At 46.4% G+C, this 15,541-nt stretch overlaps 1 protein-coding gene across 1 annotated transcript in view; it reads right to left on the reverse strand.

The window, feature by feature from the left end:
* The window catches only part of ERBB4 (erb-b2 receptor tyrosine kinase 4), a 376,355-nt gene that overhangs the window by 339,236 nt on the left and 21,578 nt on the right, over positions 1–15,541 (reverse strand). Inside the window, exon 2 of the mRNA XM_066322426.1 lies at positions 6,326–6,477. Coding sequence (XP_066178523.1) covers positions 6,326–6,382 — 57 coding nt within the window. The 5' untranslated portion in view covers positions 6,383–6,477. The remainder of the gene's footprint in view (positions 1–6,325; positions 6,478–15,541) is intronic.

Genomic DNA, 15,541 nt, shown 5'->3' on the forward strand with positions numbered 1-15,541 from the left:
GGTTAAAACCATAAAAGACAGTGCAAAAAAAGGGATTTTGAGCATCCAAGGGAGGCACAGGGGCTGCTAAGGCCAGCCTGCAGAGCTGCAGGGACATGCCTGAATTTCACCTGTAATGGAACTGGGGCAGCCCAGGAAAGCAGGAGATCTGCCAGTATAACACAAGGGGGATAAATAATAATGTGACACCTCTGAAGACATTTAGGTGAGAAAGTGCTGGATGCCTTTTCCCCACCAGCTGGGGGGCTCTGGGAGTGGTGGGGTCAGGATGCAGCTGGTTGACTCTATGTTAGGGACTATGTGGAGTGTGATATCTGTCAATATAAAGGGCTGAGGGCCATGGGAACACCAGTCCCCACAAGAGTGCCTGGTGTTCAACTACTCACTGTGCCTGCAGCACCTCAGTACCTGCTTCCAAGCACAGGACAGGAAAGACCCCATGCAAATCTGTGGCATTTTTCTCCTTGCTTCCCAGCCATTTTGGGAAGGGTTTAAACTGCTGGGATTATTTTAAGCTGCTGTTTCTCCACAAGCAATGGGAAATGGCAGAAGATATGCTCCATTCTCCTGGAGCAGAGCTGTATCACATATGCCTTCTGCAATTAGCCTTTGCTCCCACTCCACCCTCTGAGTCTGGGATGCAGCTCACTTTAAACTCAGCTCAGGTTCACCCAGCACAGCTGGCAGCTGATCACAGCCGGTGTGAAACATTTTGTCCACGCCAGAAGCACGGTCTGGCATGCAACTGGTCTCTTGTAACCCACCCAGCACAGCAGTTGTGTTCAACAGCAAGTTGGAGGTGTCCTCTTTCCACCTGGATTTGTGTGGCATGCATAGCTCTGACCATCCCTCCTCTGCTGTTTGTGTTTTGTTTTCTAACAGGTAAGGTCCTGAAAGGGCAATGTCGAACACATAAGTACATGTACTCAATTTCCATGTCTGTAATTACCTGGAGGCCACTTTGCCTCTTGCCAGCCAAAGACAAAGCACACTCTGGCAAGTGATGCAACTCACTGCATGACAAATGCTACAGGGCAGCCTTGCCCAGCAAACCCCTCCTGGAAATCCTGGGGTAAGGCCACACTGCAATGCTTTCCTAGCACTTCTGGGGAAAATCCCTCTCCACAGAGACACAGCAACCCCCACAGCCTGTCTTTCTCAGAACTCCTGACAGGCACAGGACTCCACGGCCCCTTCTGTTGAGCAGGGACCTTACTGAAGCCTGTCAGCTGGGCAGTCAGGTTCCATTTTGCTGCAGAAGGGATGCAGGATTTTGCTGCCAGGCCTTCAGGAGCCACACACATCACCATGCTGCTGTGCCAAGCAATACCCTCCCGTCTCTGCACACCCCTACCTGACACATCTGGCCAGATGTAGACTCTCTCTGTGGCAACATCTCCTTTCAGCTCTGCCACCAGAGCTTTCCAAAGGGGCTGCTTAGCCCTGTTTTGCTGAAAAAGACCAGAAAGCTTTAAAAGCTCCCACTTGTGTTTTTTTAACAAGCAGCAGCTCTGAATGCCATGTAGCCGGGCAGCATGCTTTGCAACCCAACTCATCCCCTGGCTCTCGGGCAGTCCTCGCCCGGCAGAGGGGTCTGTTTCACCAAAACTTCCTCCAAAGATTAAACACAACCAACAACTAAGAATATAAAGTCCAAATAGCTGAATCCCACCTTCTACAGAGTCTCAAGGTTACTGTAAGGAATGGAAGGTGGGGTGTAGCAGCAGCCCTCTTGTTAGAGGGTAGAAATGAGCCCAGACACAGACTCCTTGTTTATCCCAGCCTGCAAAGGGCCCTGGTTTGTTCCTCTGTACAGCTCAGCCATCCTGACTCCAACCATTCCCTGCCTCTGCCTGCACCAAGCTCCTGCTGGAGGTTTCCCTTGCAGCCTCTGACTGCTGCTTATTTCCTGCTGAACTCTGCCTGCAGGGATCAGTGTGCAGCCTCTGACTGCAGCTTTTCCCCAGCCAGACTGTGACTGCAGGTTCCACCAACAGGCTCTGGCTGCACACCCACACTGACCTCACTGCAGGGATTCTCTCTCCTCAGCATCTTTCTTTCTGGTTTTCCTCTTCCTCAAGGTTCCTCCTCCATGATGATTCCCCCTCACCACCCAACCCACTTCGTTTTATCACACTTCTCTTTATTGGCTACAGCTGTGGCTCATCAGGGCCAGGCTGTATTGGTAATTAACACAGTTGTTAATTATCAGGGACCAGGTCACCTGGATTCCTTTCTCCCACATTGAGGCAGCTGGCAGAGGGAAGATGGCACCCTACATCTCTGCAATAAATGTAACTTTCACCATGAAACATCCACTCTGTTAAATGTCAGACTAGGCTCTGCAAGTGTGGCTGGAGGTGCTACACAGGCAGTGCTGAGGTAAATATAAAAAAAACAACCCACCCATAAAGCAGTGGTAGATAATTTTTGAAGACTGTTGATTGCAGTTAAAAATGAGTTTCATAATCACTTGCGAGAATTATGGCAGGGAATAGCACAGAACTTTGATCATGTCTTTAAAAATAAATAATCTGAATTGATTAAATAAAATCCAGGCACGAGAAGACAATTTACTGACTGTGAATTGCTAAAAGCCAGGGGATTAGTCAAAGATAACTCTCATTTACCAAATGTGTTTAACAGGAGTACTTGAAGAAGATTGTTATGTGATACACTAATTGTGTATTTTATTCTGAAAATTGAATATGGAGATATTATTAAGAAATAAGTACAGCCCACAATAGGAACTGTCAGCTCTGCCAAGCAAAACTAAAATAGGTTCCCCCTTCTGTTCTTCAAACAGTTGTTTGCAATATGAACCAGTGAACAATCTGAGCTTTTCTCAAGGTTTTATTTTCTGAAGTCCAAAGCAGGGAAGTAAATCTCAGCTCTCTCCTGGACGAGACTCAAGACACGCACCAGCTCTAGCAGCTTATCTGGTTTCATGGAGCAAATCCCAGTGCAGAAGCCTGGCCTGTGCAATTAGGTGAAGCGTGTTAGTGGGTTGGGAAGCAGTGGGAGATGGGGCCCCATCCCTTACCATGTCACTGCTGGCTCCTGGGTGAGCCTGGACACACCACAGGGACAAGGGAGCTCCCAGGGGCTGCTTGCCACCCAATTATTTGTCCTGCTCAGCTCAATCACGCTCTTGGCAGCACTGTGCCAGTGGAGAGCCTGCCCTGGCTGTGACAGGGAGGTGGGACTGCAGCAGCCACGGGCTGCATTAACCTCAGCCTCACCTCATTGCCAAAGCTGCCAGAGGTAGGACTTCAAATCTGGAATAATCCCTTGTACATTTTCTGTGAGTAGGCTGAGCCTCAGAAGAAGGACAAAGCAAGGCAGCTATCTGCCCACAGAGGCCAGAAATGCCTTTCCTTGCCCAACACTCAGGCTTAGACACAAATTTTTCCTGCTACCAAGTGCTCCTCTCCTCTGCCACGACTCCATTGTGGCCACAACGCAGGGAAGCACCAAGCAGCAGGAACAGAGCTGCAGGGCAGCACATGCAGAACACAAGTTCATATTGCAGTTGCTCACAGGAAAGCAATATCAAGACTACAACACAACCAGGGACCAAAATAAAATATATTAAAGTAACACAGACAGTATGTACTCGTGCTCTGCTCACATGTAAGAACAGCAGGAAAAGGAACAGCTGGCACGTGCAATCCCTTCTTACAGAAATCCAGCTCCTCATGAACTGCAGGCCTGGAAGTTTAAGTGGTTGAGCACTTCATTCAAGTGACAGACAGCCCCTTTTAGTCTTCATCAGCAGATATCCAGAGAGCTAACTCGTAGACATAAAGCAAATCTACTTAGGGAATAAATGTCTAAATAAATATGAGAGATGGGATGCTGATCTTTTAATGTTCCTCTGCAGGGTAAATAAAATTATGGGGTTTTTTTCACTTCAATTCATTTCTGCTATTTGTTTATTACTGCATGATGAAAAGGCTCAGCATGCCTACAGCTCACCAGCTCTTCACTCTGTCCTGGAGCAAGAAGTTGCCCAGCGAAGCTGAGCACTACAGAGAGGGCAGGTGGGCACACAGAGCCATGGTCACCATCAGCTGGGGACACAGATAACCCAGGGTTGCACCAGCGTCTGCCTGAAGCGTTTTTGGTGGAGGAAGAGGGAAATTACTGCAGCAGAGACTGAAACACTGGAGCAGGCTGAAGGAGCGTGTTGTTCCCCCTATTTAAGCCTGAGAGAGACAAACAGCCTTTCTCTTAGTTATGTCCCATCTGCCACCTTCATTTGGCCATTAAAACCATTTTTAATATGATAAAAGGAGTAATACTGCCTGACTAATGAATGTCGAATTATCGGCGTAAATGTGCCAACATTTATTTATTTATTTGCCTCACCGAGAACATGTTCTCTTCTGTTTGGTTTTCTACTTTAATGACTACAATTTATCATACTAACTAGGCCTTCCAGTTTGCTGAGTTTTGTTTCGAGTTCTGCTTTTTTGCTGAGACATCTGTGAGGGAGCAGATGTAGGTAAGAGAAGTAATAAAACTAATAAAAAGGCAATAGTAGAGCTGTCACCAAAAAGCACAGGTGACCAAACCACCTTCATTTACCCAACAGGGCTTTCCCTTCTTGTTCCCATTTGATGATTTTACTGCCTTCTTTCCGCAAGTATTTTACGCTGCTTATGGCAGCTAATTCCTAATTTCCAAGTAATTTGTTCTCCACACCTCCCAGCAGGCAGCAGGAGGAGGAAGGAAAGCTGAAGCGGAAGGACAGCCTGTGATGAATTTGAGCCATGCACCACGGCCCAGTCAGGGGTTTCAGGAGGCATCTGAAACTGCAGAGATGCCCCAGTCAGAGCAGGGATCCTGGCCTCACAGGAGGAGGATCTGCCACCTGTCCAAGGCGTCGGGGAACGCTGGTCCAGCTGCGCTGAGGATGTATCTATTTCAGAGCAAAAGCATATGTGTTTTCCCCACCTGTCACAACTGTGAAATGTATGGATAGCGTTTACTTCCAAGGCATTCGTCACCCAAATTAACAGGCAATCTGTTAGTCTGAGCGCAATTAGCACCCCCAACTTTACTCCAGACACGTCTGGTAGCTGAGTTTTGCTCAGAGATCTTTCAGCAGCCTGGTGCACGCTTTGAGTAAATACACGCCAATGTATGGAGCGGCAAGGCTGTGAAATCCCCAACAAATTTGTTGTGAAGCCAAGCTCAACACGCTGCTGGAGGCTTGGCTTTGCCTTTGCTAGAAACCGTGGTAGAAAGTTCACAGTTTTACAGACTGAAATTGAGCACTCGGAATGAGTGAGTGTAACCCCGCCAGCTAGGGCTGCCTCCCACCGCCTCTTCCTGCTGCCGGATTTGAATCGCGCCGCTCCTGCCACGTGAACCCGCCACTGACACACACAAGCACATCCTGGAACGTGACATCAGCCTTTTTAAGAGGTACAGGAGAGCAATATGAGCAGTGTAAAGCCTTATCTGTTGCATGGAGAGTACAGTCACAGCACAGACTGCAACCACACTGGCGGTGCCTGGCCATTTCTGGCCGTCACACCTACCTTCCATATTACAGCCACATCATCCTCAGATGCCCACCTGGACTGCTCCTTTAGGGAGATATTTCTTTATTCATAAAGACTGTGAAATCCCAAATAACGATGGGCTTGAGTTCTTTGAACTCAATATTCACCTTCTCTCTTAGGCTGCCAGCATAGCAACAGCGTATCTGAAAACCACACTGACATGTTCCTGCACAAACCCAAAATTTGATGTAAAGAGGACTGAGGGAATGCACCACCCAGGCTCCCCAAAAACAGTGTAGCCTTCACCCATCACAGACTTCCCCTGGATGCTGGAGATTGCTAGGCTCATAGCTGCAGTCTCATACCCGAAGAAGGTTTCATGTTCATTCACCAACGACTTTTTTTTTCTTTTTCTTAAATGCTCCACAAACATTGTCCCAGAGTCACTCCCTTGCTTAGTCTATAAATCAGTCCATATCTAGCATTCTATTAGGACTAGCTTCTCCAGCCCTCCAGTGCTTCCCTGCATGATTCTCTGACCTTCCTAAACCCCACCTAAGATGCCCTGTACCTGCTGGCAACACAAAGTGAGAGACCTGCAAGGTGTCACCATCCAGTTCTCACAGCTTTCTCCCTCACATCCTGGATAAATCTAAATGACTCACACTACGGAGCACCTGTCACAGCAATGACATTGCTCTTGTTCTCTGACATTTCATCATCCTCTTCCATCACAGTGGAGCTGCTGGGAGAGATGCCTGATCTTTTCCAGCCCCCAGCAGCAGAGGGAAGGAGAGGAGCAGCCTGCTTACCCTCAGGAAGGAGAGGTCTCTGTTGTGCTCGATGCTGGTGATCTCCAGGTTGCCCATCACTACCTCGCAGTTCTCATAGTACTTGCGCAGGGCCCGGTACTGCTGCTCCAGGTCAGAGAGGGAGCTCAGCTTGTTCTCAGTGCCAGCACACACTGCAAAAAAAAAAAAACCCACAGCACAGTCAGTCAGGCCACTGTGGAAGAGGGGCACTGGAGCACGTAAGGAAATAAAGTCTGTACACAGCGATGCAGGGAGTTCCAACAAAAATCTGCAATGATTCACAGGACTGGGTCACGCAAGTCACGCTTGAGTACCAGCAGTACAGCCAGGATAGCAGGAATACAGCCTGTGGTCATCTCAGCAATTTAAACACCTCTCATCACGTGGGCTGAAGTGCTGGTGTTTAGCACCAAACGCAGAAAGGATGAAAAGGCAGAAATGCAGGGAAAAGGCCAAGCAGGCTGACCCCAGCACCCAAAGGGTCAAACCCAGGTCCCAGCAAAGCCCTACCAACTCCACCAGTGACAGAATCACACACTGGGCAGAAGCACTCCCATCACGGACTGCTGAAGGTCACAAGGCTGGAGAGAACTGTGCATTCAAGCTGACCTGCATAATTCAACATTTTCACTATTCTGAACAGCATTTTAGACAAGCCAAGAGCAACCTGAAGACTTACACCCGATGTTGTTTTCCCTATCACTTTCCTTAAAACCTCAGCTTTATGCAATTAAATAGGAGAAAAACAACAGCAAAAACCACATTGTCTTTCCACGAGTCCCCAGGCTGAATGCACAGCAAAGATGTGTCAGGAAACACCAACTTAATACAGTTTTCAAAGGACGCCCTTTAATATTACATCACTCTGCTCTACATTTTGAAGCCCAGTTAAAAACCACCACAGAATCCCAGCTCAGCTCAGTATATCAGCCTGTTCTCATCATTCAATGACAAAAAAAAAAAAAAAAAACACAAAAAAAAACAACAACAACAAAAAAAAACACCAACACAACCACAACACCCGACAGAAAAACAGAGAAAGAAATACAGAAGCAGCATTTTAAATTTTCACACATTGCTCAGTCTGCCCTGACAGTGATGCTGCTTAAATGGTCAAGTGTGGGGCTGGGCTGGTTTTGGTTTGTCTGTTTCAATGCACTTATTTTTCCTCTTAAATCAACAGCTTGAGGGTCGTTCTTATCTGTGAGCAAATTACTCTGGGTATATCTAAACATTTGAAATGAGCATTATGTTATGCAAAACAGGAGCCTGACAAGAATGGCATTTCTGGAGCCAATCACCCTTCTGGATCAGATCAATACAAACAAAATTCTCCATGACTGGAGGGATAATCAGTAAAATTGGCTAAAATATACTCTTTTGACTGGTGCAGGTCCTTTTTATAAATACCAAAAGTAATTAGGTTTTCCAGAGTACTACAATTATTGACTGTTTATTTGCCATACAACCTTTCCCACACGTTTTTTACCTCAACAGAACTGGGAACAATGCTGATCTCTGTTCCCTCTGTGGTCTCTTTGCTGCAGAACTATTTGCTCTTAGGCTGGGGCAATTTGAGCTTCCAGCAAACTCTTGGCAAAGGGCTTCAGGAGCCATAACCTGCTCAAAGTTTTCTCCCAAGGAAACTCCCTCTGCCCTAAAAATGGCAGTAAAATCTGCTCCAACTGAGCCACGAGGAGGGCAGACACAAGCTGGTTTCATTGCACACCATTCACTGGGTGAAGGGCTGATCAGATAATTTTTAGGTTGTGTTTCCAGGGGCTAAAGAACACAGACCAAAGCTGAACAGGCACTGCAAGGGCTGCTTCTCCAAACTGGCATTAGGTCTGCCCACCTTAGGAAATGCTGGAATGTTATTTCTTTCTATGACGTGGTAAAAGTGAAATTTCAAAGTTCTTGCTGCAGTCAAAAATTTTAAATATCTGACCTATGCTCATTATACTGTGTTGAAGAAAAACAGAACTGCTTGATTTGCTCAGGTTTTAAAAGACAAGCTCCCACCCTAATTTGAGGCTTAACTTAAAAGCATGAACATTCCAATTTTAGATTTTCTGTAAAACCGTACCACTTAGAGTAAATCACACCTAAACGTTACTTTATTCATAATATTTTAACAGTTGTTTTGGGACATTCCCAAGATGGAAAGACATCTTGGGAATCTCCCATCATATTGGGACCTCACGTAGCTCTGGGGGACTGGGAACACTGGAAGGTTTAAGCACTGCAACTAGGAGATGGCACATCTTTCTTCTGGAAATGCAAAGCCCTGTCCTAGCTCATGTATACAAATTTACTAGAAAACCCTCGAGACCTGCACTTGTGTGCTAAACTCTTCAGGGAGACACATGCCTCTGCCTGCCAGGACACCTAAAAATTCTTGCTTAGCAATTACAAAATGGGTTTGTGTGTTTCATCTTTAAATGCAGCAGTATCTATTACGAGACTGATCATATTTCCAGCCAGGTAAGTATTGTTCTGTCTTGAGGCTCCCAAGGACTAATAAATACCTTCCGTTCCATTTTGCAATCCCTGTTAAGGACAAACAACAGCTCAGGAAAAAATAAAAAATAAAAAAATTCCTGCAGCTCAGCTAATAAAGCTATACACTGCAACACTGATATTCCGTGTTGCACACCCATTAAACGTTTCCTGAAAGCTAATGCAGCCATTTGTTTGCTGTGAGGAGGCAGAAACACCTGGAGCCCGCTGATGCAAGGGGATTCGGCAGGGGCGAAGCCATCCCACATGTGAGCCAGGGTTACGAGTTTCATTTGACTGAGATTAATTTTGTACAGCCAAACTGTACTGCAGTAACTACTCCCAGTTTTTGATATGGCTAGCAATCAATTCTTTTGGCTTAAAAAAAAAAAAAAAAAACCTTAAAGCTAATTTAGACTAAATCATGCTGATCCTTTAAATTTATCTCACAGCAATTCCAAGCACTTAACACCCATCTTAAAAAGAGATGTTTCCTTCTACAAAAAAACTGGTCACAGATTGTCTCAAGTCAAGTCACATAGCAAAAGTGATCATCCTACATCAACTGAGGGGTGCAGAAGTGCACATTTTCCTTCCCACTGGTACCCAACCAGCAATGCAAGTTGATGCAGAAACGGAACTCAGAGCAAGAGAGGGCTCTGACCTGCACAACAAGCTGAAGCCACAAGGCAAATTGTGGGTATAATCACGGATGATTAATAATCCATTATTACTATAAGTCATTAATCTCTGTGTCTCAGCTTTGTGATGTACGCTTTCGATGCACCTAATAGTTATGTCATATTCAAAATACAAAAGATGCCAGTATTTAAGAAAAGCAGATTAGGTCCTTCACTTGCAGGAGGAAAGGCTGGGACAGTATCTCCCATCCTTCACAGAGAATCCTTTAAAACACAGAGATAAGATTCGCTCTTGGCAGGTTTTTCAAGGCAAATGACAACTAATGGGGTAAAAAGGCATTTCTGCCATGGACAGTCCCAAAGGTGCTCCTGTTGGCCCACTGATGCCAGGGAGCCAAACCTGGGAGGGACACAGGCCAGAAAACGGGCTGTGAACTGGTACTTCACAAGTCTTGTGCCCCATTTTGAGCCATAGAGGCAATTCCCTGCCTCTCCGGGGCAGAAATAATTGTTCTGGGTCTGATTTGCCATTAGTAGTTAAAAAGCAGTAAAGTAACCCTGCATGAAGTGGGAACTGAGCAGGAGTCACACAGGATTCCAGTCCCTCCACCCCTGAGCTCAGCACAGAGCAGGAACATATCCCACTCACCTCCTGTTCCTCTCCTGGAACACATGGGTCTATGTGTTGTAGCAGCTCTTTAAAATTAAGTGCCAAAATAATAAGTGTTTGCAGGGATGTTCCAGCTGTATAGAGGCATAAACACCGGCACGCCAAAATATATTTCCTTGTCATGCCAGGCAAAACCACCATAATCTGTATTTCATGAACCCTCTTCAAAGTACTTTGTTGTATATTGTTAGGTGTGTTGTTTAATACAGCTGCAGAAATGGATGAGCAGAAAAAAAAAGAAAAAAAAAAAAGAAAAAAAAATCAAGATTGTGAGCTCTGACTGTTCTTGCAGCAAAACCTCTGCTGGTTAACACAAAATACTCATTCTCTGTTTCTAACACAGGGCAAAGAGCAGCAGCTTTGGCTGTGCCTCCAGTCTGAAGCTGCTCTTGATATTGAGTATCTCTGGTCAGGTAGTCTCTGCCTTGCTTGGGGGAGGCTTTGCAGGGGCATATCCACCAGGAAAACCCTCCAGTGCTCTTCACACCCAGCAAAATCAGACTTCCCCTACATTCTGCCCAAGTGTGGGGGGGAAGCTCCAGTCTAACCTGATTTACTGACATGCCACCAACCCCTCAAAACCATCTCTCCACCTGATGCCTTAAGTTTTAGCTTTCATTTTTTCAGATTCTGCACTGCCTAGGGGTGCAGTTCTGAACCTCATATTAAATTAAGCTCTCCTCACAGAATAAGTAGACAAAACAAATCCTTTTCCTGCTGAAGGCGAAGGACAAATTTCAGCCCAACAGCAAAAACAACAGTGGACTGAAGAGAGAAACAAGAAGGATGGGACTTCACAACCTGAAGCTGTAACTGGACAATTAAACCTCAATATGCAAATGGACCAAAACTTATAAAAGTGTAAGATTTCATGACAAGTAATTCATTTTTGTGACCATTTTGGGTCCACCTTGGGTGTAGCCCTGCTCAGGCTCTTGTCCTGCCCAAGGTGGATCCTGGTGGCCTTTCAATAAATATCTGCTTTATTCTCTAGCTCTGTCCAGTCTCTGCTCCCTTCCCAAGGCATCATGCCTAAACACACTCAGCCATTCCTGCTCTTCCCACATCCTGACAACAATCCTCACAGAGTGTTCATGTGCAGAGCCATCCACCACTAAAATTATCCCAAAGCTCAAGGACATGCCTTTTCCATCAGGGACATCCCAAACCAGCAACAAGGCAGTGGCCACTTCTCACCTGCACCCCAGTCATGGGGGATTTTGGGTGGGTGCTGGAGCAGAGCACTGCTTGGCCACCACCAAAGTGGATTCCAGGCATTACTCACACATCCACGTTTCACATTCAGTTGTTTACTTAATACCAGCTACCTAAAGTGACAGAGTTTCAGCTCCTAATGGCCCCAATTACAACTGTAATAATCCTCTGTATTGAAATGAACTTATGTTTTTCATCAGTATTCATGCACATGACTTGGAAATTAATTTTCCATTGACATTTTTTCATAAAATAGCCAAATCATTCAAACGCTCACTTAAAGGTGGCAAATAATGGAGACATTTAAAAACGTCCATTAAATTCTGCTTTTTAGCCCATTATTTTGCTCTGCTCTGCTGATGATAAATCTATACGTTAAATTAAGAAATCACGCTTGCCTCCATCTACTTCTGCTTCTTCCAATACTAATGGATTTTATAATCCTCCCAGCTCAACTTTTGGAAGGAGATCAACTTGTTCCATTTCTTATTCAAGCCCTTTCCAGATCAGCCTGCATCTGGAGTACTAAGGAGTGGAATCCATTATCTCCACCACGGTCACCCCCACCTGAAATCCTGGTGTCTCACTCCTCTCCCAGAGCACACTCCAAGAAGCAGGGATGAGGCATCCTCATCGCTAACTCTAAGGGAGTTATCTCAAGCATCTGAATATGTTTTCCTCTGAATCATAAAACATTAATTATTACCTCTTTGGCAAGGATGCAGGAGAGCAGTGCATTTGCCCTGCACCAGCCTCTGCCTGAAGGCAGCACAACCTCCCTTTGTCAATCGGTTTGTCAAGTGGGCCAAAAAAAAAAACCACAAAGGGAGGCTTAAATTCTTGGTCTTACTGGTTTGAGGAATGTCTTTATAAAAAGGAACAATCACACGTTCCTTCATCCCAGAAAAGATGAGCCCAACAACAGCCCTCACCTCTTCCTAACACATTCCTCTCCCATACTTCCCACTTATTTACTTAATTAGCTGCATTTTTACAGACAGCACCATCATCGGGGTTTCCTGAAAGGCAGCTAACAAAGCTGTTTGTTAATAATTGCAAACACTCGTGGCAATTTGTTAAGACCCCCAGATGGGGGGAATACTCGAGCTCCTTAAGGAACAACTAATTACCAGCGGGTGCCTCAGCAATTCCCATTCGCTCCTTTCTGCTCCGCGCTCTCAGCAGCAGCCTGGGCACCCTGTCACGTAGGCACACAGGAAGGGGAAACACACTTTTAATCCTTTCATTATTATTTTACAGTTCTCCTTGAATGAGCTGAATTTTCTTGCAATTAGGCACGTCCTAATGAAGCCAGGGGCTGCCTGCACTTACAGTCCCGCAGATGTTTCCCGTGAGAAGTCAAAACACTCCTGGAGGTCAGCAGCCATCTTCCTGTAAACCCGGTGATTTGGGAGAGTGCTTTAGAATTGGAGCCTTTCTTTCCCTAGGTGGGAGACTGTAATGAAGGAGAGCATAATTTTCTCTGTACTCCTAATTAAAAGCTCAGCTGGCACAAGTGTTTTCCTTCCGCAAGGTCTGCTCTACACTAGAAAATTATCATCCCATTTGAATCCAGTTGCACGCAATCAGCCCGACTGGCATGAGCCCCTGGACAGCCACATGGCCACAAGAGGAGCTCAGCATGGCCACCCAGCTGCTGCCCAGCCTGTCCCTGGGATGAGGTGACAGAGTGCAGGCAGTACAAACGCTTCCCCCAGAGCGTTTCTTCTCCGTAGCGTGGAGAAGTGGTCCCTGGGTTGGAAAGTACCAGGGACTAAAAGCATTAATGTCCTGAAATTTGGTCACTAAAATCTCGACTATTATCTCATACACCTTTGTAGTCCAGCCCTTCCAGAAAAGTTGCAAGGATGTGTGTTACCAGCCTGGTCCCACTTCCAGGGGAGGCTGATCCTATGCCACCTACACATGGAAGCTCATTCCCAAATTTATGAACAGAAACAGCTGGGCACAGTAGAGACTGACAGCGATTGTGACTCCATCAAGAAGGATTAGCTACGTGTGATAACACTTTTCCAAGCTGATGGAGCCGTCTCCTTGTGCCAAACTCTCCAAAATCCCTTTGGTGGGTGGTTCGCAGCGTATTCTACTGATGTGCCTCCCTGTTCACACCAACCAAAAAACACCAGCAAAATGTTGACTAGATTTGTACAGCCACATTTCAAGGATTTTCACTTGTACTGACCACGTCAAGCCATCACCAACAGCTTGTTTTATGCCAGTACTTCCAGCATTGTTTGTTTCTCTTTTAGTTATGGCACATCCATATTACGGCACAGCAACCGGAAAGGAAAAAACCAGGAATAATGTTGAGCAGGACCTATACCACACAGCTACCACCAAAAAAAAAAAAAAAAAGGCAGGAATTAATACAGGAAGTTTTGCCAATGGTTCTGCCACCTCCAGCCTTCATACCAATTTTTTTCTCTGTGTAAGAAAAAAATTCTCTTTTTTACTTCTGCACATTTTCTCCCTACTCTTCACAAACAAACACACCCCACCCTTTTCCTCATTTTGTTCTATTTGAGGGTAAATAGCCGCTTCTTAACTATAATGTAGGTACTGGACTTGACAAGCAATTAAAGCAAACAATTTCCACTCATCTAACTTTGCCAAATTAGTCATCTACCATCTGCTCTATCATCTGTCTCTCCTTGAGGTCTTGCTGTGAATCTGGAAGCACTCACTCTGACAAGGAGGCAGCAGATAAGCCTCCAAGCTGGTGGGGAAGCCGAGGGATGGAGGTGACAAGGGGGTGACACGTGGCACCGTGCTGCTGACCAACACCCCCATCAGGATGGCTTCGAGGAGATGCTTGTGGCTCCAGTGGTCAAATTGGCAAGTTACCAGCACGCACGTTGTGATAGGAAAACATTTAAAATGAAAATATTTTTTTACAGCCACTTACGCAGCAGGGCAGCTTAGGAAGACTGTGGGATTTTCATGCCCGATGCAAAAAATAACTTTGTTTATGGAAATACCTTCAGCATTTGCAAGCTACTTCCCAATGAAGTGCATAACCCAAACAAGCAATTAGCAGATGTTATCTAAGGAAGGTTTTGAGTGGTCTCTGCTCCCAGCAGCTGGCTTAGCTCAGGTAAGGCTGCATTTTGAGACAGCACAATCATTTTCAAGTAGCTCTGGAATACAACACTGATCTCCTCTGCCCTCCAGCTTCTTAGCACTGGCAGGACCTTCTCCTTTCACCAGGCTTCCATTTTGAGCTCCTTACTGGGCCTCCCAGTACAAAAGAAATGTACCCAGCATCCCTTTTCCAGCTGACTTACGCTTTTCCCCCAAGGAAATCCAGAGTGCAAGTTAGTCCATGCAAACGTTGCTGCTCCGAACCATCACGCAGAGGAGTCGTCCTCTCTGCTGCTGCTGAAGAACACTACAAACTAACTCTTCCTGCACTAGCTGGGCACCTGAGTGCAGCACCCAAGATCAAGGCTTTGATTGACTCTTAATGATGTGAACCAAAACTCTCCCCTACAGCACTGAAGTACAGACCATCACCAATACCTTCTGAGACTAATAAGCCTGCAGATAAATGACCATCACACAAGGCCACGTGCTCTTCCGAGTGCCAAGCTGAAGGCCTGAGAGTGTCCAAATATCGTTCTCCCTGCTTTCCAGCCATCACTCTTGTCAAGTCCTGCTCCAGTGCAGCAGCAGTGGCAGCCTGCTTCCCTCTATCACTGTGTCACCGTGTATCCTGGCTCCCTACCAGGGCAAAGTGGGGGAAATCTCTGCAGGTCCCAGCAGTGAGAAGGATTGGGATTGTTTTTCCAATGCCAAGGGAAGGAGCGGAGGGAGAATGATGGAGCACCAGGGGAGCACACCCACAGGTGGGAGCAGGGGGAGCACAGGGGAACCAGGTCTGGTCTTTTGCACCTTCAAAAGGTGCACAGACCTAGTTTGGCAAGGGATGCCAGTAACATCTGCTGGGAGGTTGGACCCAAATAGTTTCCCAGCTCTCAAACCAGGCTGCTTTTCTGGGACACAGAGGGCTCTTTCCCGCTGGCAGTGGTCTCCAGGGGTGCTCAGCTGGCACAGAGCACTGCCCTGGTGGCCACGTTCCCCAGCAGCTCCTGCCATTCCACCGGGACACACACAGCTCCCGACAGCCGCCGGCCTCTCCGCCTCCCTCCCTGCTTCTCCCTTCCCCAGAGG

Source organism: Sylvia atricapilla, chromosome 7 (genome assembly GCF_009819655.1).
Source record: "Sylvia atricapilla isolate bSylAtr1 chromosome 7, bSylAtr1.pri, whole genome shotgun sequence".
NCBI classification, from domain to species: domain Eukaryota; kingdom Metazoa; phylum Chordata; class Aves; order Passeriformes; family Sylviidae; genus Sylvia; species Sylvia atricapilla.